A 24,360-nucleotide genomic window follows, 5' to 3' on the forward strand; every position below is an offset into this window, starting at 1 on the left:
TAACCCCCACAGCTAAGGATACAGAGCAGAAGTAACCACAGACGGGTAACCAGGGTATTTTGGTGTCAGGCAGGAATACATATCAAGTGATCAGAAATGAGCCCCCACCAACTTGCATCTAATTTTTATTTTCAAAGAGTACATTTTCTAGGCACCCCAGACCTTGCCTGTAAGATCAGACCTCAGTATGGCACCTGCACGGGCAGGACACAACCTCTCCATACAGCCCTGCCTGGTCTGGGCCAAAGCTGCCTACCAGCATGGGCCTCTCCACCAGGATCTGGGTGCTAAGCCCTTCATCCTGTCTCAGGGCTGGCCCAAGCTGCCCTAGTGGGGACCGAAGTCCTGTCCTCCTGTCCATAAGCTGCTCCCTGGAATGGTCTTCTATTCCCTGGGCTGCCGCAGCCATCTGCTCACTGCCCTGTCTTTCGTGGCACATAACTTCAGGGTGGATTCATCACCCAACGTCAGAATCTGAATAAATTTGTTTAAGAGAGAAAGAGCACTTGGTAAGAAGGAACAAGAAAGTTAAGTCCAAGGCACCCATGAGCGTGTAGTGGATACTCTCACCGTCCCTCCTGGCTACGGTTCCCGCCATTTCTTTCCATTCAGCATCTGTAGTTTCTCCAAGCTCTGTATTACAGAGCATAATGCCTGCCCTAAGGATAGGGCCAATTAGTGAGTGTTCTGTGATCAAGTCTCGGTAGCAGTCTAGAAGGGGAAACTCGGGGCACTATGAATAGGTGACCCTGGGATAAGACTACTTGGGGCTCTGAGCTATCGGGTATGGCCAGCTTTGGGGTCAGGTCTCAGCCTCAGTCCATGGAAGAGGCTCTGGGGAAGGGTGAAGTTAAAGCCTTGGCTACACTCCTAGAGACTTACCCATCTCATGGACACGGTCTTCCAGGGCTCCTGACAACTCAGGGAGGCTCAAGGCCTGCAGGGGAATAGGCCAGCCTTTGGAATCTGTGGTATAGAATGGTGAGTTGGCCACGGGTATGTCCTCACTTTTGATGCATGAGTGACCGACCAACCAAGGTAGGGATGCCTCTCAGGCTTGTACCCAGCTACTAGTTTAATAGCTGCCACTTAAGGCTCAGGCTTAAGAAGATATGAACCCTGGGAGCTGCAGCCACCCAACTCACTAGAGGCCTTAAAGATAGTGTAGTAGGCCATGAGACAATGGCCCTTACACTTGCCACCTACCCCTAAGAGAGCACATCCCTTACCACAAGTGGGCATGATCTGAGGACTGGGTTGCCACTGTGACAGATATGCAGAGAGAGCTCACTGGTGAGAACTTAGCTTAGGGCTTCCTGCCCACCTGGTCCTAGTCCAGATCCAGGCTATTACTTTCTTACCTGCTGAGAGGAAGCGTGGGTTTGAAGTACCTTCCCTGGGGGAGTGGTGCTGCCGCACTCGAGCTGACAGCTCAGCTTGACAGGCCCTGCAGGACATAGGACCAAGTGTGATACTGATGAGGCCCTGCCCCAAACCCAAACCCCTGGGGTAAGGGAAACCAAATCAGCCCTGGAGCCAGCCGGAGAAGCCCCATACTGTTCAGCTGGAAAGACACGCAGATCCCTAGTCTGCTCTTAGTCAAACCTGGGTCTGCACTGTGGGACACATCCCCAGGAAAAGGCACTATGGTTCCCCCACCTCTCACCTGCTTAGAGGATAAGGAAGGGACAATGCCCGACAAGTGTATGGGTGTCTACCTGAGTATGTGAGCCTACTTACCGCAGCTGGTCCAGGACAAGGGCAGCATCCTGGGCCAGGGTTTGGGCCTCCTGCAGCTGGGCATGGATGTCCTTTCGGGCACTATCCTGCTCCAGGAGGCAGCTCTCTACTACAGCCCGCAATTCCTGCTCCTGGGATACCTGGCCACGTAGAGCCTCTGCCTCCTCACAGCACTGTAGGCAAATACCAGGCTATAGGGCCCAAGCCAGAAAGCCAAGGCCCATGCTTATTTCCCCAGTCTGTTAGGTGCCTGTCTGCCTCTCTCCAGCCTGTTCTAGGATTTACTCATTTGGCTCCATCTTGCAGCTTCCAGGTTCTGTGTGAGCCATTTTCTCTAACTAGCTCTTCCTCCTAAATTCCTCTGACTTTTGGCTGTTCCATCTACCTTCAAGTTTCCTCTCTAGTCCCCTGCTTACAGAGGCGTGACTCTCGATGTCCTCTGCCTCCTGTGCCCACAGCCCACCAGGACTTTCCCACTTACTTTATGCAACTGGATGGCAAGCTCCTGCATCTCGGTCTCCAGCCGGTCAGCATAGGCCAGCTCTAGGGCATCACTAGGTGGGCGGGCACTGCTGTGCCAGCGGGCAATGGCAGAGGTCATTTTCCTTTTAGGCCCAAACAACCTGAGTGGGTAAATCAGGGCGCATGTTACCTTCTGTCATGTGCAACCTGGTACCAACCTGCCACCAAGGCCAGTCACTAGGGAACACCTAACTCTGAAGAAGGGAGGTTGTAGAAGATCCTAGGGCAGAGAACCAAAACAAGAGTGTCCAAAAAGCCTCCATCATCATTGGCTTCAGGCTTGGACAACTGTGTCTGTGCTCTTAAGGGAGATCTCCAGGAATCTCTCCCCTCCAGACAAGTGCCGTGGGAGTCACTGCAGGCTTCCATAGTGAGTGCAGCCAGCTTAGGCTTAAGCTCAGCTCTACATAGCAGCAGCCACCCAGACACAACATGCAGGAAGCAGGGTAGGCAAGGCAAACCCTGTCCTCCCAGTATCAAGATAGAAGTTCTGGATACTGAGGGCCACTGCTATAAGCCACTCATTCACTCTCTGCCTGAAGAGATAGGATTTGGAGAGTGGGGGAGTGAGGAGTGCTCTAAGGGCAATACCTCTTATTTCTTCCTTTTCCCTGTATAGGGAGTCAACAATAAAGTCTAGGACACTGAAAGTACCTGCATGCCCAGAACATTGGTGCACTTTGGAAGGTGGGCATGAGAGTTCAGGATCACCCTTGACTACAGAGAAGTGACTTGTCTCAAAGCAACTACAGATGGGAGGAAAGTCATCACTTGTGCCTAGGGAAAGGTACAGGGGACCTTCAGGTTTCACCCTCCAACTAGTCCTGTGCACAGAAACAGCCAACAACAGTAAAATTTAAAAACAAAAACAAAACCTGTAGATCCCTGGAGCTCATCTGCCTTCTAAGTCTTGTCTGTCCTCCTTTCTCTGATAATACAGCTGGAAGAAATTCTTGGAAATTGGCCAACAATTTTTCAATCATCTCTTTATTTCCTTACACATTCATTAAAGAGGTTAGAGTGCATCTAAATTTTATCAATGAATAAGGAAGTTTTGTATATTGGGTGCTGGATGTCTTGTGACAGTTTGTTAGGTATTAGAACTGCAAAACTGAGCAAGAGAAACAAAGCCTCCATTCTTATAGAGCTGCAGTTGAGGGAAAGTTGCTTAACGTAGTATTTCACATGCTACTTCACAGCTCATTTGTGGCAGGTTCTGTGAAGCACAAGAAGACCTCACCTTTAGTGATCGTAAGACCCTAAGTCTTATGGGGGAAGGGAAAGGCCCTGAGTTCATGAGACTTAACTATCCATTTCAACAACAAAATTAAAAGACAAGAAGTAGAGTATGGTTCATTTACAAGAGAATAAACCACAGAAGTTCCAAAAAAGCCCTGCAGCAGGTCTGCTAAACAAAGGCCTTGAAACAACCATCTTAAAGATAATCAGAACTAAAAGATGATGTGGAAGTAATACAAAATGGAGAGACAATGGAGAGAAATGTAAAACACAAGCAAAAAAGTAAGGTAACTGAGGAAAAGCCTCCTAAAACAGGCAGAGGCGGCTTTCCATAAGCGGACAAAGAACAGAATGATGGAACTGGAACACAATGGAATTCAGTCTGAGGAGTAAGAGAATAAACCCATGGGGCCAGGTCTTTCCTATGAGTGCCTCAGTGATAGGAGGGCAGAGGGTCTGAAGAGCTGGCAGATGGAAACTTCCACTCCTGGTCGAATACATGAACATCTGTGAAGCCAAATGAACTCCACAGATGATGAATACCAGGACACACGGCTAAGCTAAAGACTTACAGAACCTTGGAACAACAAAAGAAAAGCAGCTCATCCCATGTAGGGAGCCTCAGTAAAGTACCTGCATGTTCTCATTCGAAACTCTGGAAGGCTGCGGCAACCACAGTGCCAAAGCAAACAGCTGTCACCAAGAATCCTTTACCTGGGAAAACTGTCCTTTCAAAGTGCAGGAGAGAGTCAAACATTCCCAGATAGGCAAACACTGAGGAAGCCCTGCTGGAAGCAGGACACCTGCTGCTCCAGAGCCACCTAGGGGAGAGCACTTCCAGTGTGACAGCCACCCGTGGAGTCACAGCCAAGTCACAAACTGCAGTTGTGCATATGGAACGCTTTGAGACAAAAGGCGTATTGCATGGTTTGGATTTCATATTAAAAGATTTATATTCAAGCTTTGCAGAAATAAGAAGCCTGTGCTATAAAATACCAACTCCAGAACTATGACAGTTATCATGAAAAAAAAAAATATTTTAAAATCACAAAAAAAACAAACTGAAAATATCAAAGCTCAAGGTCCAGCATACAGCAGCAGCGAGGCCATCTTGGAGCCATGTGGGCACAAAGGCTGCTGGTGTACAGGCTGGAAGAACGGTTGAAATTGGTGGGGTGGGGGAAATGCATTAGGGGACTCACGTGATGCCAATTTCCTTCAAGTCGCTTTCAGTGAGAGTCAGAAAGATACGCAGGTCTATGTCCTGCTCCTCGAACAATTGCAGGTACTTCAGACACCCGATCTGTTCCAGCAGTGTGGCAAGGTCCTGGGGTAGAAGAGACCACTGGGAGGCCTGGGGACCAGGACTGGAGAACTGGTCTCCTTGGGACTCTGACCCTAAGCTTGACTAGAGCCCCCACAATGCCCTTGCAACCTTAGTGCCTCAGGCAGAGAAGGGATGCTGACAGAGCTAAAGGGAAAGAATCCAGGAGGCAACTCAGGCTTAAAGTCCATGTCCTGGGACATTTGATCCCCTCAGGCCCTGCCCAGCCCATTGTCCTGTGGAACTTGGTGCCACAGTTTGAAATTTGAATCCATGTCTGCATGGCCATCCTTGTGCTTATCCTGACTCCACGTGGAGTCAGTACCACTGCTTCCAAAACAGCATATGAGGGGTGCCTGGTGATAGCACAAGCTTTTCAGACTAGATAACTATCGCTGGCCCTTCCAAGTCAGCTACTGCTGAGCTCAACTGTTCAACCCCAGTAGCTTTTCAACACCACAATTTCCAGTTTCCATTTCTGCCCATGCTTGGTTGCTTAGGATGGAGAGAAAATGTTCCAAGGTTACTTCTCTACCACTTTCCTCAAAGAACCAGTCTTGAGATCCCAGCACATCTGGTAACATGCTGTAGAGCGAGAGGTGCACTATGTTCCAGGTCTAGGCCTGGGAGACGCTGTAGGCAGAGTCGGCCCAGTTTATAGGCTGTTAGGGAGCAGACCCGCTGTGTATCACACCCTGAGCTGCTGCTCTGAGCATAGAGATGCTGCTTCACTGGGGTGGTCTACAGTGAGGGTGTGGCTGCATTTTTGTTAAGTATATGCTATATGCCATTACTGTGTTCCCAGCTCATGAGCATCCCTAAGCCTAAAGAGACCCAGAGAGCAGGACAGCAAGGGGACAGCCCCTGCCCATGAAAAGAAAAGGAGACCAACCCCACAGCTCGCCTGCCGCTCATCAAAAACCCTTTCTGAGCCCAATCAGTTCCCAAACCTGTGGAGAGACCAGTACCCTCTCCTCTCAAAAATGCCTGGCCTGTCAGTATACACATCAATGCCTGGCCTGTCAGTATACACATCAATGCCTGTCAGTATACACATCAATGCCTGTCAGTATACACATCAATGCCTGTCAGTATACACATCAATGCCTGGCCTGTCAGTATACACATCAATGCCTGTCAGTATACACATCAATGCCTGGCCTGTCAGTATACACATCAATGCCTGGCCTGTCAGTATACACATCAATGCCTGGCCTGTCAGTATACACATCAATGCCTGTCAGTATACACATCAATGCCTGGCCTGTCAGTATACACATCAATGCCTGGCCTGTCAGTATACACATCAATGCCTGGCCTGTCAGTATACACATCAATGCCTGTCAGTATACACATCAATGCCTGGCCTGTCAGTATACACATCAATGCCTGGCCTGTCAGTATACACATCAATGCCTGTCAGTATACACATCAATGCCTGGCCTGTCAGTATACACATCAATGCCTGGCCTGTCAGTATACACATCAATGCCTGGCCTGTCAGTATACACATCAATGCCTGTCAGTGTACACATCAATGCCTGTCAGTATACACATCAATGCCTGGCCTGTCAGTATACACATCAATGCCTGTCAGTATACACATAAATGCCTGGCCTGTCAGTATACACATCAATGCCTGGCCTGTCAGTATACACATCAATGCCTGGCCTGTCAGTATACACATAAATGCCTGGCCTGTCAGTATACACATCAATGCCTGGCCTGTCAGTATACACATCAATGCCTGGCCTGTCAGTATACACATCAATGCCTGGCCTGTCAGTATACACATCAATGCCTGGCCTGTCAGTATACACATCAATGCCTGTCAGTATACACATCAATGCCTGGCCTGTCAGTATACACATCAATGCCTGTCAGTATACACATCAATGCCTGGCCTGTCAGTATACACATCAATGCCTGTCAGTATACACATCAATGCCTGGCCTGTCAGTATACACATCAATGCCTGGCCTGTCAGTATACACATCAATGCCTGTCAGTATACACATCAATGCCTGTCAGTATACACATCAATGCCTGGCCTGTCAGTATACACATCAATGCCTGTCAGTATACACATAAATGCCTGGCCTGTCAGTATACACATCAATGCCTGGCCTGTCAGTATACACATCAATGCCTGTCAGTATACACATCAATGCCTGGCCTGTCAGTATACACATCAATGCCTGGCCTGTCAGTATACACATCAATGCCTGGCCTGTCAGTATACACATCAATGCCTGGCCTGTCAGTATACACATCAATGCCTGGCCTGTCAGTATACACATCAATGAGCCCAAAATCCACATCCCAGAGTCACAGAAGTGCCATCTCTTTAAACAGGTTCTCAAATGTTCTCACCTGAGGTCCTGAGTAAGGAGACTTCTCAGTTTGGGGTTCAGACCCTGGAGTGGAAGCAGTCCCTGTGCTGGAAGGCCAATGACCATCACTGTTGCCGTGACGACTCTTATTCTTCAAATAACTCCTGGTTTGTTTTCGAACCGAGCTTTTCCGGGCATGATCAGAATCCTGCAGTGAAAGGGGTATGTTGGGAACCAGCCCTTGTCTGGCCCTAAACTTCTGGCCTTCTTCACCCATGGCAAGGGTAAGTTGTGAAATCTATCATGATTTACCTGCAGCTTTGGCCCCACACTCAAGGTTCAGAGTCCTCCAGGCATTGTGTAGACACACATTAAACATTCACCCATTTTCTACAACACCGAAGGAGGAAGAGGGACCTTTACCTCATTGCTTTCTATGGAGGCTTCACTGCTGAGACCCTGGGCTCTTGCTAGACCATCACTGCTGCTGCTCCTCCACACAGGCCCAAGACTGGCACAGAAAGTGGGTTCCTCTGGTAATGGAAAACACCTGATGACAGGTCTCACCAGTGAGGCTGCCTGGGTTGTTAGCTCATTCTCAACTGCCTTTTAACACAGCTCAGCACTATTTGTCTGGCCTGGCACACTGTTTATGTGGCCAACCCCACACTATAGGATACACAGAGCTTGTTTGGGTTTTTTGTTTTTGTTTTTTGTTTTTTTGGTTCGTTGGTTTTATTTTTTATTGTGTGCTCATCAATTCCACGCCTCTACAACAGAGCTTGGCATGAGACAGGAACTTGGTAAGGCATTGCCAGGACAGGCCTCCTGCTGGGAAGATTGTCAGGAAGCCCTTGGACTGACCCTTTGAGTATTGTGTGCCTCATCAACCTGTGGGACCTCCAGAATCGGGATGCTTGCTGTCACCTGCCCATGGCCAACTCTGGTTTACCTCACAAGAACTGGGGCCTTCTCTATCTCCTCCTCTATGGGAACACAAAAGGATTGGGGTGCGTACCTCGGCTGCTGCTGCTACTGCTCTCCACATCCTGTTCATTGATGGGGGAAGTGACATCTCGGTAGCAGAGGCCCTCGCTTTCCATGGTATTCTCATTACTGCTGGTGAAGGTCACATAGCCCCGTGGAGGAACTTGCTCTGTGTACAGAATGGGCATGTGAACCCTCAGACATGAAGCGACCACCCCTCTTAAGAGTTTGGGGGTGAAGCAGCCCCACAGCCACCACATCATCTCCTTGCATAGTAACTTGGCCATGCTCCAAGAGAGATTACTTTGTACATCACGGGAAATGAGCTTGGTAGAGACAGAGCTAGCACCCAGGGCAAGGTCAGTCCCCTTAGCACCTGCTACTATTTTCTTAGGGACAGAGTAGTAAGTAGCAGGCTGGATCTATAGACTCCTAAACTGAAAGGTTATCTGGACACATTTAAATTAAACACCAAAGCCGGGCCGTGGTGGCGCACACCTTTAATCCCAGCCCTTGGGAGGCAGAGGCAGGTGGATTTCTGAGTTTGAGGCCAGCCTGGTCTACAAAGTGAGTTCCAGGACAGCCAGGGCTATACAGAGAAACCCTGTCTCGAAAAGACAAAAAAATAAATAAATAAATAAGATAAGATAAACTCTTAACACACACATCAGTATTATATAACTACAGACTTTCTTTTTCTTTCTTCTTCTTCTTTTTTTTTTTTTTTTTTTGTCTTTTCGAGACAGGGTTTCTCTGAATAGCCCTGGCTGTCCTGGAACTCACTCTGTAGACCAGGCTGGCCTCGAACTCAGAAATCCGCCTGCCTCTGCCTCCCGAGCGCTGGGATTAAAGGCATGCGCCATCACGCCTGGCTGCTTCTTCTTCTTTTTTTACAGTGTTAGGGATAGAACCTGAGGCTTTATGTGGTAGGCAAATACTGTACCAGAGCTCCAACCCCAGCCAAAAAAAAAATCAGCCTGAACAGGGAGAAAAAGACTCTGACCTAGGGCTGGAGAGATGGCTCAGTGGTTAAGAGCATTGGCTGCTCTTCCAGAGGTCCTAAGTCCAATTCCCAGCAACCACGTGGTGGCTCACAACCTGCTGTAATGGGATCTAATACCCTCTTCTGGTGTGTGTCTGAAGACAGAGTACTCATACTTAAATAATATTTTTAAAAAGACTGACTTAGAAATGGACAGTGCAGAAAAAGCTCATGTAATCACTGACATATTTGCCCACAGAAAGCAAACACATGAGCTATGGCTCTGTGGTACGGTGCTTCCTTCCAGCACTGCAAACAGCAAACTCCACATCCTCCATGCATGATGGCAGACACCACTAATCCCAGAACTCAGGAGGCAGAGACAGGAGGAGTGTGAGTCAACCTGGGTTTATGAGGGATAGGATAAAAGAAAGGATAGGGAGCAGAAACAAACAATGTGTCACATTTGTAGTCCCAGCTACTCAGGACCAGAATGTGCGCAGAGCCAGGACAGAGGCACTAAAATCCTCACACATCACAACTGGTATGACATCTATTTGACCGGAATATCCAATGAAAAGGAAAAATCCACAGAATAAAACCAAAGTCTTGAGTTATCAGGGACTCCTGGAGTCTGTCACTAGGTCAATTCTGAGCCTCATTCCTGTGGTACCAATCCTACTGTAGTCTGAGGCCAGGGACCCACACACCAGGGCAGTCTTGTACATGTCCAGTCTTGGCGTGTGATACCAAAGAGCTTTGGGGACCGTGGCTCTCACCATAGGTGGTCTGCGTCTTGCCTCCGAGTCCAATAGCTGTGATCTTGGCCAGGGCACGCGGCCCCTCATGGATACTGAGGCCCTTTTTTCGGCAGGGCCTCTGGCGCTGAGGAACAGGCCAGGACTCATCTGAAGAGCTCAGATCTTCATATTTTTCTGTAGGTCAGACATGAGAATTAAGACATTGGTTCAGTAATGACCTCACGTGCCAGCGATGAGCTCTAAGGCCATGTGTCTCTGTGTGCTTTTTGGAAAAAAAAAAAAAAAAAAATCACTCATTGCTTGAACTTCCAGCAGTTCTCCTGCCTCTCCATCCCTAATGCTGGGGTTATGTGTATATGCCACCATACTCAGTTTAATTATGTTCTTGAGATTTCATCTTTAGTTGTGAGTGTGTGGGTGCAAAAATGCAGGTGCCATGGAGCTAGAAAGAAGGCATTTAGTTCCCTTGGAGCCACAATTAAAGGTGTTTGTGCACTGCCTGGGATGTGAGGTGTGGAGCAGCTACCTGAATTTAGGGCCTCTGCAAAACCTATAGGTTCTCTGAGAAAGCAATACTCTTTTTTTTTTTTTTGATTTTTTGAGACAAGGTTTCTCTGTGTAGCTGTGGCTGTCCTGGAACTCACTCTGTAGACCAGGCTGGCCGAAAACTGAGAAATCCGCCTGCCTCTGCCTCCCGAGTGCTGGGATTAAAGGCGTGCGCCACCACTGCCAGGCACAATAGATACTCTTAAGTGCTGCTGAGTCATCTCTCCAGCCAAATCACCTTAATAGTATTAAATTAGAAAAAAGTGTGTTGGGCTGGTGTATGGTGGTGCATACCATAACCTTCATCCAAATACGTGAGAGGTAGACCTGTCGCAAAAAAAAGTTTACCAGGACTGGACCTGAATGAAACATTACAACTGGCATGCCACTGCTCTGAAACCTTCATTAATTTTTTTTCTTCCCTTTCTTTTTCAAGACAGGGTCTCTCTGTTTAACCCTGACTGTCCTGTAGACTCACTCTGTAGACCAGGCTGGCCTCAAGCCCATAGAGACTCACCTACCTCTGCCTCCCAGAATGCTGGAATTTAAGGCATGAGCTGCCACATCTGGCTTCACTTTCTTAACTTGGTGAAAGGTATACACACCTTCCCACAGCTAACCCCCGCTGGATTGTGCTCTGAAGGAAGGATGTGCACAATGTTTAGGCCATCCTCGAAGCACTGGCAACTGGATGAAATCAGACACAAAAGCATGCCAGGCAAAGGGTGAGCTCAGACTGTATTCTGGCAGCTTGGTAGCACACCTGAAGAAGTGGTAAAGAAACTAACTTGACTAGACAAGATCAGCGTGGAAGTCCAGGGTCTTCGACATAGAAATAGCAAGAAGATGGAGCAAACCCTTAAATCAGAAGTTAAAAGAAAATAACTGTAGTGAACCCATCTACAAGAGCAGTCGTGATGATAAACACTTCAGAATAATCTTGGTTACAGACAAATATATATATGAGGAAAAATGTAACCCTTCCTGAAAGTCCCAAAAGTATACTGAAAACAAAACATGCCCTGTATTCTTAGATGGACAGCTCACACCATAGAAACAGTGAATTTACTTTTAGTAAATGTAATCTCCTGTAGTCTCCTTGATATGTGCTCATTGTTTTTTTGAGACAGGGTCTGTGTTCCTAACTGGTTTTGAATTTGCATCCTCCTACTTTGCCTCTCAATCCAAAAATTTGGGATTACAGCTTTACACCACCACATATATCTTTTCTACCATCTTAATTAAAATAACACTTTTTAAGAGCAAAGTAAGTTGACACTCAACTTCATATAGAACAGTAAGCAATTGCTGTGAAACATTGACAAGTCCTAAACAGTAAAACACACTATAAAATAAAAGCCTCTGGTCACAGGGTGGTGGTGATGGTGGTGGTGCACACCTTTAACCTCAGCACCCGGGAGGCAGAGGCAGATGGATCCTTGTGAGTTCGAGGCCAGCCTGGTCTATAAAGTGAGTTCAGAACAGCCAGGGCTGCACAGAGAAACCTCCCTCTGGTCAAACTGTGGTTTAGGTGCATGGGTACAAAGACTACCTGAATCTAACTCTGCAAGGACGGAGATTGAATGGGTGATAAATGATAAAGATGCTGTATCTAATCCCCATGCCAATCATGCAGAGTGATGCTGGCACAACTGTATTGTTGAGGGTTATCCTGATGCTGTTTGTATTCTGATGTTAATTCTGCTTTCTCAAGAGGAGTTGTCCCCATGAAGAGGGGAGAAGAGAAAGAGAGAAGGGAGAGGACAGAAAAAGAGGAGGAGCCGGGTGTGGTGGCGCACGCCTTTAATCCCAGCAGAGGCAGGCGGATTTCTGAGTTCGAGGCCAGCCTGGTCTACAAAGTGAGTTCCAGAACAGCCAGGGCTATACAGAGAAACCCTGTCTCGAAAAACCAAAAAAAAAAGAAAAAGAAAAAGAGGAGGAAGAAGCCATGATGGAGTAGAACCACGTGGCCAGGAGAAACTGCAAGTAGCAAAGGGTTCCAGAGCTGGCAAGTAAGTTAGTATAGGTGCTAGGTCTGCCCAATCTAGGCATATGGCTTATAATTATAATAACTAGATTGTGTGTCTTTTATATGGGCTTATTGGAGTTGGAAATTCCAGCAACACTGTATGAACATTTGGAAAAGAAAACTTGTTCTAGACTTCATACCACACAAGAGAAACAACTATCATTGGATCAGACATGTACATGTAAAAAATGAAAACTGGAGAGATGGCTCAGCGGTTAAAAGCAATGACTGCTCTTCCAGAGGTGCTGAGTTCAATTCCCAGCAACCACATGGTGGCTCCCAACCGTCTGTAATGGAATCTGACGCCCTCTTCTGGGTATATATGAAGACAGCTGCAGTGCACTCACATAATGGTAAAAGTTACACAGCACAAGATTGTCAAAGCCGAGAACTAAAAGCCAGGGCCTCTTCAGTGAGTGAGGCTCATCTCCTTCCCTGCTTCCTTAGGCTCCACAGCCTGTGCTGTGCATGGTATCACTTGACAGACACTGCTCTCTGTGGTATGGTCTGTATCCCTCTGGCCTTAGGCCTTGGACCCCAACCTCACTTCCATAGTGGAACTGGTAAGAAGGGAAGGCCTGAAAGCAGGGCGGGTAGAGCCTAACCTGAGCAAAGGGTTAGGTTAGGGAGAGGCTCCCCTTGTCTCCTAGTTTCCTTACTGCTGAGGGCTGCCTCAACTTCATCAGGGCACAGAGACAGACCAGGTACCTGGGCTACGGTAGAGGCTCTTGGGCAGTACAGGTGAGTGAGTTTCCATCAAGGCTACAATCTTCATGTGACCATACTGCCTGGCTAACATGCAGGCTGTGGCTCCATTGTGGTCTCTTGTGTCCACTTTGACTCCCTAAAAAGGTTCACAAAAGAAGAGTCAGAAACTCATCCAGCTGAGTGGACTGCTGGTCCACAGGGATGAGAAAACAAAGTACATTTATGATCACTGCCCCCAGCCCCCGTTTGAGATACCACTAGGGTGGAGAAGTAGGGGCGAGAAGGTCTGGTAACATTTCTGTCTCCTTTACAGGGAGAACAGGGAAAAGGGCTAGCAAGCCCCTCACCAAAAGTAGTCACCAAGCCACTTGCAGCTGCAGCCACTCTCCCTCTCCATATGGCAAGGAGACAGAAAGAACCTGGGAAGGACCTACAGCAGAGGCCCACCTTCATCCTCTATACCTGCTATGTCTGTCTGCTGATAAAGAACCAGTCATTCAGCCCATTCTCAGAAAGAAGGCTCCAGCCTCCCAAACTGAACTTGTTATCTATGTCCCTGATTTTCTGAGACAGGATATAGCCAAGGACAACCTTAACTTCCTGACCTTCCTGCCTCCACCTCCAACTGTTGGTGTTCTAGGTGTGTACCACCACACCTGTTTTATTGAAACAGGGTCTCGCTGTGAGTCTAGGCAGGCCTCGAACTCAAAATCCTCCAGCTAGAACAACCTAGCTGAGATTACAGTTTAGGTTTACTGTGGTGGGAAGATCCTTATTCTGAACCTTGCACAATAAATGCTCTCCTTTGAAAGTGTTAGCCAATCAGTTGAATATCATGGGGGCAGGCTGCCCAGCAAGGCAGAACAAATCACAAGGAATTTAGAAAATAAAAGATGGTCCTGAGGCTCTTCCAGGAATTTAACTTGAGAGATAATAAGGACCAACAGCTTAACTCCAAGCAACACTCTAATCCAGAGGCACTTGCAGTAGGGGTCAGTGGGAGCAAATAAGACCCCTCCCACCACTCCCCAGGGAGGAGTGGATGCAGTCCAGGGAGGGAGGGACACAGGACACTTGGAGAGAAGACAAGCACACTATGGGGCGGTGGCTCATGACTATAATCCTAGCACTTAGAGTGGAAGCAGGCGTATCAGGAAGTCAAGGCCATCTACCATCTAGAAAGGTAGTTACGAGGCCTGCCTGGGCTACATCAGATGCAGACTCCAGGAACAAACAACAAAAGTAAATTACAAAGCACGCATGCTGTTCCCCATTTGGGGTGCTTAGGAAGACTCCTGCTGTAGACAGTTCTCAGGCCTCTTGAGTACACACCTGGGAGAAGAGCCGACCGATGCCACAGTAATGCCAGCTGTGCCTAGAGTTACCAGACTGTGTCCTGACAAGTGGTGCCACTTGGAAGTCTGCTGAGGTTCATGTTGGACACTGCCACTAACACTCCATCTCTCCCTTCCTGCCATTCTAGTCACTGCCTGGCTGTCACGGGCCTATAACCCAGCTACTCAGAAAGCTGAAGCAGGAGGATCAAAAGTTCACAGTCCTCCTGGGCTACACAACAAGTTCAATGCCAGTCTGAACAACTTACTATGAGCCTGCCTCAAAATAAAACAAAACCCCTTCACTGGGCTGAGGCTATGTCAGTGATAGAGAGATTACATAGCACATGCAAAGACCTGGGCTTAATCTCCAGCACCAGAAAGAAAGTTAAAATGTGTTTTCAAAATCATTGCAAACACATACATGTGGGTGTCTATTTACTCGGCACTGTACGAGTATCAGAGAAAACGTACTGCCTACAGGGTGGAGCGAGATAGCTCAGTAGGTAAAGGCACCTGCCATCAAGCCTATGGTGGTCTGAGCTCAGTTCCCAGAAAACAGACTCCTACAGTCCTCTATTCCACATGCATACATGTGCATACATACAGTATGCTAACTATATAGGTTTCTATGTAAAAGAAACCCCAGTTAAGAGTTTATAGCTTCATCAATGATTCCCTTGCTGTGACTAAATTATAAGGTAGTAAATAGTCACTTACGTGATTCAGAAAATACTGCACAATTATCTCATGGCCAGAGGCAGCTGCTTCCATCAAAGGAGTGTATCCATATACAGGCTCCCTGCAAGATCAGATCAGATAGATGGTTAGCAGAGAGGAGTTAGGCAATGAGCAAACCAAGCCAAGACCCCTAGATGCAGAGCAGGGCTGCAGGCGCAGGCGCAGGCTCTCATGCACTTAGAACTGCTGGGGTGTTGATCTTTGCCTTTCCACCTTGCTGGAGCCATGGTTTCTTGGCTGCTGGGTATCCCTGTTAATTTCTGGAGATTCAGTCTCTGCCCTCCCACTTCCTGTGTGCGCTTGGACTACAGACACTTGCATGACTGCATCCTACACTTACAACTGTCAGGCGTGTACTTCTGCCCACTAAACCATCTCCTCAGTGTCCATCATGACTTGCATAAGATGTAGTTACTGGGGCTGGAGAGATGGCTCAGGGGTTAAGAGCACTAACTGATCTTCTGAAGGTCCTGAGTTCAAATCCCAGCAACCACATGGTGGCTCACAACCATCTGTAATGAGATTGGATGCCCTCGTCTGGAGTGCCTGAAGACAGCTACAGTGTACTTACATATAATAAATAAATATTTAAAAAAAAAAAGATGTAGTTACTGTAGTCTGATGTATGTTATGTAACAATCCTCTTCAAAGCAAGTACCAACTGTGCCCCCACCTGATGTTGGCATGGCAAACTCTGGTTCTTGGTACCCACGCTGGGAGACATAATATAATTCTGAATGACTCTAAAAAAGAAAAAAAAAATGCTACTAATTAAAATTCACTTGTCTAATGATTTTTTAAATATTTATTTATTTACTTATTATATGTAAGTACACTTGTAGCTATCTTCAGACACTCCAGAAGACAGTATCAGATCTCATTATGGATGGTTGTGAGCCACCATGTGGTTGCTGGGATTTGAACTCAGGACCTTTGGAAGAGCAGTCGGCGCTCTTACCCGCTGAGCCATCTCCCCAGCCCCCTTGTCTAGTGATTCTAAGCTATATTCTGACTTGAAAGGTGTTGAGATGTGCAGACTGTTTCTTACAATGGCTGAGAGGCAGGCTTCACATGACTCCTGGCTTCTGTTTCTGCAGGGAATGAGGAACAGCGGAGGGGTTTTTGAGAGCACAGATGGGCTTATGAGAAACAGTTCATGGACTGCTGAACCCAAAAGATGAGCTGTAGGGAGGAGGGAAGAGACATAACCATCTGCAAGCAGTAAAAGAACAGTAGCTGCTCTTAATGTTAGCTTGTCCAGTAAGTACGTTTTTTGACATAGGGCCTCTTCAGGTAGCATTAGCTGTCCTGGAACTCCGTATATAAACCAGGCTGGCCTCAGAGATCCATCTTTGCCTGGGTGCTGGGATTAAGGGTATGCCCCACCATACCCAGCAGAAGCTGCTCTTTTGAACATGGTTAACTTGGGGAGTAGAATGAGGAGGGAATGGCTTTGAGAGGGAAGGCAGTAAAGCGTGGTCTTGGGACTGCTAATGAACCACCAGCATTAGAAAGCTCCCACCTTAGCCCTGCAGTGTCCTTGTGTGTGGTGGGGTGTGTGCGTGAGGCAGGAGCTGCAAGTAGTGGTGCTTCTTGGGAATCCTCCATCTTTTTCTATGGAGATGCTCTCTTACTAGGACTTAGGGGTCACTGATTGGACTAAGTGACTGGGCTGGCATCTGCCTATTCTTCCTACCAGCCCTGTGGTCCCAAGCATAGATAACCATGGCAACCTTTTTACCTGTCCCTGGGGATCAAGCTCAGGTCTTCGTGCTTGTGAAGCAAGCACCTTACCAATTGAACTGCCCAGCCCCCCATTTCAACACCCCAGCAGTTCTAAGTGCATGAGAGCCTGGGCCTGAGCCTGCAGCCCTGCTCTGCATCTAGGGATCTTGGCTTGGTTTGCTCATTGCCTAACTCCTCTCTGCTAACCATCTATCTGATCTCAGAAGCCCAGCCCACTCCTATGGACACTTGGCTGCAACAATCACCTCACGTTGGCATTGGCTCCACTCTCCAGAAGAAATTTGACCATCTGTTGGTGGCCGGCGCTGGTACAGTGGAAGAGTGCAGTCCAGCCCTGGATGTCTTTCATCTCAAGCTCTGCACCTTGCTTTAAGACAATAGGTGTGGGTTATGCCCAGGTCTCCAGAGAATATAATCTGGGTGGGTGCTTGGGAGGCATCCATCCACTAGGCCTTCAGTTCAACCAATTGTAAGTCATTACACACACATATATGCACACTGTGGCCTGCAGCCCCTCATATCCTGTCAGGGCAACCAGTGAGCACCCGGGTTTTGGGGCCCACTCGTAGCTCACCTGGAGCAGAAAGTAGGCAATGCTCTCGTTGCCACAGCTGGAGGCCAACATCAGGGGAGTCTGTCCTTCCGGGGTTGGCACATTCACACTCACGCCTGCCTCAAGCAGCAAGTGAACAATGGTATCGTGTCCAATGTAGGAGGCATACATCAGCGCTGTCCAACCACCACCATTCTTCTTATTCAAATCTAACTCTCTCCTAAACAAACACAAGTTATGCTAGATATACCCAGCATCTCACATGTGGCTTCATCAGAGCCTGGTGCCCGGCCTGGTAGGACAAGCTGCCCTTCCAGAAAGTAGGAGTCACTTGCCTCCAGTCATCCCCAGGTAAGTGGTTCCACCCTCTGTCTTACACTCTTGTGATGGTGAATCATGACTGTCAACTTGACAGGGTCTGGAATCAACTAAGAAACATACCTTTGCACAGGTCTGAGGAATTTTCTAGATTGGGTTAATTGATGTGGGAAGAGCCACCCTGAATACAAAAAGCATTCCATAGGCTGTGGTTACAGACTAATAAATAAAATTAAAAAAAGAAAAAGAAACAAGCAAGCAAACAAACAACAAAGGAAGAAAAAAAAAAAGGAAAAGTGACTGACATAACCGTCTATTTTAATTTAATGCTCTCATCTACCAATCTTTTTTTGTATCTACAGCGATATCCACTATGATCAAGCAGGGGAGTTAGAAAAATTCTTGCCATTTCTCCTCAGTTACAACATCCAAGAAGTAGCTAGCTGTTGCCACATAGTAGATTAAGTCTAAGTAGCTGGTTAAACACCCTACAGCACAAAGGACCTATCACAGAAGAAACTAGCTGGCCTACTTTATTAGTGGAAATGAGGCTGAGACACCTTAACCACCAGGCACCAAATTAATACCCTATCTGCCTTCAGAGCTATGAAGAGCGGCCAAGGAAAGAGAGAGGAACTGAGGATGACACCCTTGCCACTGACTGTCCCTCTGTCACCTCACCCTATAGAAAAAACTGTCGCCAGAGTACCCTATTACCTAAGTGCTTTCCGTTATAATTCTGGAAGTGTACTTTTACTGAGAAAAGCAGAGGAGAGGGCTCTCAGACTGGCTCAGGGATGGTAGTCCCATTCTAGAATAACACCCACTGCCTACTCCAAAGAAGGTGTGTTTAATGCCCAGGCCTTCCCCCTCACAGTTCTTATCCCCAGTGTGGAATCTGTTGTATGATCAATGCCTCTTGTGGGATCCATACTAAGCTGATCCAGGCAGCTATTTCCCACACACTAGCAGGTCAAGCCGACTCTGGATTCTGGAATGGCCTGAAGACCTGCCTGGAGAACTACATGTAGCTACTTCTGGAGTCACCGAAATGACTTGGCACACATGAGTGGCAATTCTACAAAGTGAACAGTAGCAAGTGCATCAGCAAAACTAACACACACCATCTTTCAGCCCCTGTTCTTGAGACTTCCAATATCCCTTGGCCCCAGCCTGGGCTTCTGTGAGCAAGCCTGCTTCTCAACTGGGCCAACTCCAGTGAGAACACAGATCTGTTCCATCTTCTCCTCTCTGGGCTGCTCTGAGACCATGTTCTTTTAAACAGAACACTCAACATGTTAAGAACTTGAGACTCCAAAGATTTATAGCAAGAGTCTTGGGATCCTGTGAGGACATGTGCTAACTACACACCTAGCCGCACATCTCTGAGGCCACTAGGTAAAGGAATCCTGCAGACTGCTCTAGACTGAGAGCACTCATACTCTTACTGGCCAAGGCGGACAGATGGCTCTGCTGTGCAACCAGAGACCTAGGGCTTTATGAGGCTTTCCTCTGGCTCATCAGGAATAAGAAGGCACAGAGGGCTGGTGAGATGGCTCAGTGGGTAAGAGCACCCGACTGCTTTTCCGAAGGTCCGAAGTTCAAATCCCAGCAACCACATGGTGGCTCACAACCACCCGTAATGAGATCTGACTCCCTCTTCTGGAGTGTCTGAAGACAGCTACAGTGTACTTACATATAATAAAATAAATAAATCTTTAAAAAAAAAGAAGGCACAGAAAGGTCTGGGAGACATCATCTCACCAAGATACTAAATGATCACTGGCAAACCTAAGTATAGAGTGGAGTAGAGGGGCTGGTGAGATGGCTCAGTGGGTAAGAGCACCCGACTGCTCTTCCAAAGGTCCAGAGTTCAAATCCCAGCAACCACATGGTGGCTCACAACCATCTGTAACAAGATCTGATGCCCTCTTCTGGAGTGTCTGAAGACAGCTACAGTGTACTTACATATAATAAATAAATAAATCTTAAAAAAAAAAATTAGAGTGGAGTAGAACACAAGAAAGTAAAGAGACCCTTCTTAAACAGCACCTTCAGACTACATGGACTACCAGGCAGGCTGTGAAACTAAATACACATCTGCATATTGGTAAAGGTGGCGAGTGGGCGGGCAGTGAGGCTGGAGGCCACCCTCTCACCTCTGTGCTCAAGAACCACAGTGAGCCTGTAGTCACAGGGCCAGAGGGCTGCTATCCATCCTTACTATTGTTTTCTCTGGGGTTTTCTGCAGTCAGAGGAAATCCCCAAATGGTTCTGGTTCAAATAAACTACAAGTTAGTGTTTATATCATGTTCTAGGCATCATCTTCTCCTCAGAATCAAAGGGGCCTTTTCTCTAGGAGTTAAACACGAGCCATCAAGGACACCTGCAACAAGCAGGCGAGCCTACTTGATATGTGTTAAAGACCTTGAGCTCTGCAAGACTGCAGCCTGTTGGGAACTGAAGCCACTGAGATGCTCATTAGAACATGAGGTGAAGCGATGCACCCCAGGCCCTCTTACCGCTGCACACACTCCTTCACCACCTCATGCTGGCCAATGGAGGCAGCTGTGTGAAGATCCAAAGGGACATCCAGCTCCTCTGGGCTGCCCTGGGCACCAAGCCCGTGCCACATGGACAGGCTGCGCTTCAGGAGCTCCGGCTCGCTGGCTTCATCGCTGAGCTCAGACATGGCTGCAGAGGGAGGCCCAGGGGTTAGTTCTTCTTCCCTGTCTGTTCCAAGATGAAACACTGCTACCAACGGCAGGCTGTCACCTCAGATTCCTAAGAAACTGAAGCCACTAAGGTTGACTCAGCTTCCTGCTAACATCACACAGCTGCTGGCAGTTTGAGACCAGACAGAAGACGAGAACATCTGTGGAGCCATTAACTGTGATGCTGCCTCTGCTTCATACCACAGGTTCTACCTCAGACTCTCCAGGAGCCAGATGACCTTTCCTGCTAGTCAAACAGTGTGAGTTGGATTATTTAGCACTATTTGCTGAATTTGGGTGTACAGCAAAATTTAGCTGTGTCTAGCTTCTCCAGGTCCTAGTTCCTCACTAATGGACATGTATGTCTAAAGGGTTGCTGCTACAGATGCACAGAAGCTGGGTGTAGTGGCATACCTCTGTAATCCCAGCACTGGGAAAGTGGAAGAGAGGCAGGAAGATCATGAATTTAAGGTCGGCCTGGATGACATTACAAGTTTAGGCCAGCATACCTACACAGAGATCCTTTCTCAATAAAAGCAAGGGTGAGGCCCAGAAAGATGGCTCAGGGGTTAGGAGTTTGTATTGCTCTTACAGAGGACCCAAGTTCAGTTCCTTGCACCTATGTTCAGTGGCTTACAACTTCCTATAACTAAGAGGACCCAACACTCCCTCCAGTTTGAAGATCTGCATTCATGTGTGCACATACTACCCACCCCGCCCCCAGATACATGCATACATATCATTTTAAGTCTTCTAAAACAAACCAGGGCATGAGAGATGGCTTAGCGGTTAAGAGAGTGTACAACTCTTACAGAGGACCCAAGTTCAATCCCCAGCATCCATATGACACAACTCACAGCTGCCACCAGGGGATTCAATACACTCACGTACACATGCCCACACAGAAACACACATATACATAATTTAAAACAAAATGTTAGGGGCTGGAGAGATGGCTCAGCAGTTAAGAGCACCAAGTGTTCTCCCGAAGGTCCTGAGTTCAAATCCCGGCAACCACATGGTGGCTCACAACCATCCATAATGAGATCTGATGCCCTCTTCTGGGGCATCTTCTGAAGACAGCTAAAATGTACTTACATATAATAAATAAATCTTTAAAAAAAACAACAACAAAACCCCATAAAGGCCAGGAATGCAGTGCATTTGCATCTCCACAAATCACATGGAAGGCTATATGTAGTGATGCCTGACTTAATTATGGCACTTGGGGAGATGGAGACAGGATTGTGTGTTCAAGACCAGCCTGGTCTAGAGAGAGTTCCAGGACTACAAGAGTGAAACCCTCTCTCAGAAAGGAAAACAAAAAAAAACAAAGTAAAACAACAACAGAACAGCTGGGAACATAGAATTTGTCTCAAAAAAGAAAGGGGGAAAAAAAGAGGAAGAGGAGAGAAAGGACGAGGAGGACAGGGGAAAAGAAAACCCTAGCAGACTGCAGAACGCAATCCTCATGTTCCGCTAATGCTACCTGAGCAGGGATCCAGCTATGCAACCCTTTTATGTACAACAGATGAGCACAGGATGACAGGTGTATGGTTAGAGTCCTTTCTTCTGGGTAATCCATCTCAAACCAACGCCTAGCCATTTATCTTCTAGCAGATTCTTAAGTCTGGGAGCAATAGGAAGCTAGTACAGGATAGGAAGAGTTCTGGGAGAGGTCAGGTGCCCCACTGCGTAAGGCCTTCAGCCATGAGCCCAAGCCCTAGCAAGGCAAAGTCTGTGGGGGTGGGGGGACAGGAGAAGAGATAATGGCACTTTACAGTGAGTAGAGCCTCAGTTTCACGTTCTGCTCTTACCTGTGCAATGGCTACTGTTTTGTTTTGAGACAAGGTCCCACTGTGTAGCCCTGGATGACTTAGAACTCAATGTGTAGGCCAGACTAAACTTGATGGCACAGATACACCTGTCTTTGCTGAGATTAAAGCCTGTGCCACTATACGTAGATAAATGGTCACTGGTACTAAGCATTGGTGGGAGCCACCTCAGTGAGCCCAAACCACTTTAAGTGGCTGAGTCCTTCCGGGACCATATCACAGTGCTCTGGCAAGGTTGGAACTAACCCTAACCTGACCCAACAGAGTCAAGAGTAGAACAGCAGGGTGGGAAGACCCGGGCTTTGGCACTGAACCCACCTGGGTCCCATCTCGGGGTCAAAACCACTGCAGGAGTAGCCTCAAGGATACAGAGCACCACAATATCCATACTCAAGAGTTCTGGTGAACCCAGAAGGAAGCCCGAAGGAAGTGTGACACAGAAGGTACTAATTCCCTCCCCTTAAACACTCTAGCATTATCCTGTGTTGGTGAAAGCTGGGCCTGGCAGCACAACTTCCACACAGAGGCAGAAGAGTCAAATCCCAAGCCTGCCTGGGCAACTTAGTGAGACTAAAATATTTTAAAAGTAGAAAGATGGGCTGGAGAGATGGCTCAGCAGTCAAGAGCACTGACTGCTCTTCTGAAGGTCCTGAGTTCAAATCCCAGCAACCACATGGCTCACAACCACCCATAATGAGATCTGATGCCCTTTTCTAGTGCATCTGAAGACAACTACAGTGTACTTACATGATAATAAATATTATGTTTTTAAAAAGTAGAAAGATGGTTGAGGAACTTAGTGCGATTAAAATATTTAAAAAGTAGAAAGACGGTTGAAGATCTATCTCAGTGATAAGCATCATATATACACAACTTGCAAGGACATAAGTTTACTTTTAAAAGTTATATAAAAAGGACAACATACATCAGTTTGCCAGTCTCACGATGAGTGATGTGTGTGGGCTGGTAAGGTGAAAACAAGGCCTGTATACTGGAAACACCAGCTTCTCCTGCTGCAAAGCCTGCGCTCAAGCAGTACCTAACCTCACTGGTGAGACAGAGTCTGAACCAACAGAATGGACACGTGCTTCCCCAAACTGGAAAAACGTAGGCAGAACCCTGGAAGAACTCACACCTGCAACTCCAGCTCTTGGGGGCTGAGACAATAGGTCCGCCTTTGAGTTCAAGGACAACCGGGGAAACATTAGATGCTTACTCTAAAAGCATCCAACCCGCCAGCGTAGTGGCACCGGCCTTTAATCTCAGCATCTGGGAGGTAGATCTCAGTGAGTCTGAGGCCAGCCTGGTCTACACAGTGAGACACACCCACAATCTCAAAAAAAACAACACCCCCAAAAATCGATTCAAGTAAAATAAAAGTTTCTATGTCTTCTGCACCTCTCTTCCAGAATTTCAGTAGCAGCCCTGATAAGTTACTCTTAAATTTCCTTAATCTAAGTTTAAAAAAAAAAAATTCTATTCTGGAGGCAACTGTCAGTCCTCCAAGAGATCCGTGAAGGCCTCGAGGGAGCCCCTGCAGCCCAAATGTGCACCGTGCACGACCGCAGGCTCCCGTGTGGCTGAGCAGTCTGGCCGACACCTCGCGTGACCCCTTAGTTTAGCACCACGGCGCCGGGCCCGCGTCCCCAAACCCTGCGACAGGCAAACGCCAGGGCTGCCCGCCCGAGCGGACTCAGGGCGCCTCGGGCCCCGCCTCTCAGAGGGCCCCGCCGCGGCCCGGCCTACCTGCAAGGCCTCAGGTTCCCGCGCCACCCTCCAGCGACAGCGGCTCGCCCCTCACCTTCCGACTGCCCTGCGCCCGGCCCACCCCGGAAGTAATCCTCGCACGGCGCAGAGCATCCGGGGAAGGTGACGGACGTTCTGTTATTGACACGCCACAGCAGCCCATGAGATGGCAGATACCGGCCCATTCGCTCAGGAGCCAATC

General features: G+C 47.8%; 1 protein-coding gene across 5 annotated transcripts; it reads right to left on the reverse strand.

Annotated features, from left to right (window-relative positions):
- Positions 1 to 112: 112 nt before the first annotated feature.
- Positions 113 to 24,356, reverse strand: Anks3 (ankyrin repeat and sterile alpha motif domain containing 3). Of its 5 annotated transcripts, none has more exons than XM_021184612.3 (17): positions 24,214 to 24,356; positions 20,386 to 20,557; positions 17,567 to 17,765; positions 17,238 to 17,359; positions 15,226 to 15,307; positions 13,172 to 13,307; positions 9,907 to 10,062; positions 8,177 to 8,314; positions 7,582 to 7,691; positions 7,199 to 7,366; positions 4,704 to 4,828; positions 2,222 to 2,363; positions 1,741 to 1,913; positions 1,362 to 1,447; positions 883 to 966; positions 571 to 659; positions 113 to 474 (listed from the first exon to the last, which is right to left on the reverse strand). In XM_021184612.3, the coding sequence occupies exons 1-16, from the start codon at positions 24,341 to 24,343 to the stop codon at positions 583 to 585; spliced, it is 2,100 nt and encodes a 699-aa protein (XP_021040271.1). In that variant the 5' UTR covers positions 24,344 to 24,356; the 3' UTR covers positions 113 to 474; positions 571 to 582. The 5 variants fall into 5 exon arrangements, with proteins under 5 accessions (XP_021040271.1, XP_085688534.1, XP_021040273.1 ...); XM_085832408.1 differs by having other exon boundaries at positions 24,159 to 24,247; XM_021184614.3 differs by lacking the exon at positions 571 to 659.
- Between the last annotated feature and the right edge of the window lie 4 nt (positions 24,357 to 24,360).

Source organism: Mus caroli, unplaced genomic scaffold (assembly GCF_978045245.1).
Source record: "Mus caroli unplaced genomic scaffold, Mus_caroli_1 scaffold_17, whole genome shotgun sequence".
NCBI classification, from domain to species: Eukaryota; Metazoa; Chordata; class Mammalia; order Rodentia; family Muridae; genus Mus; species Mus caroli.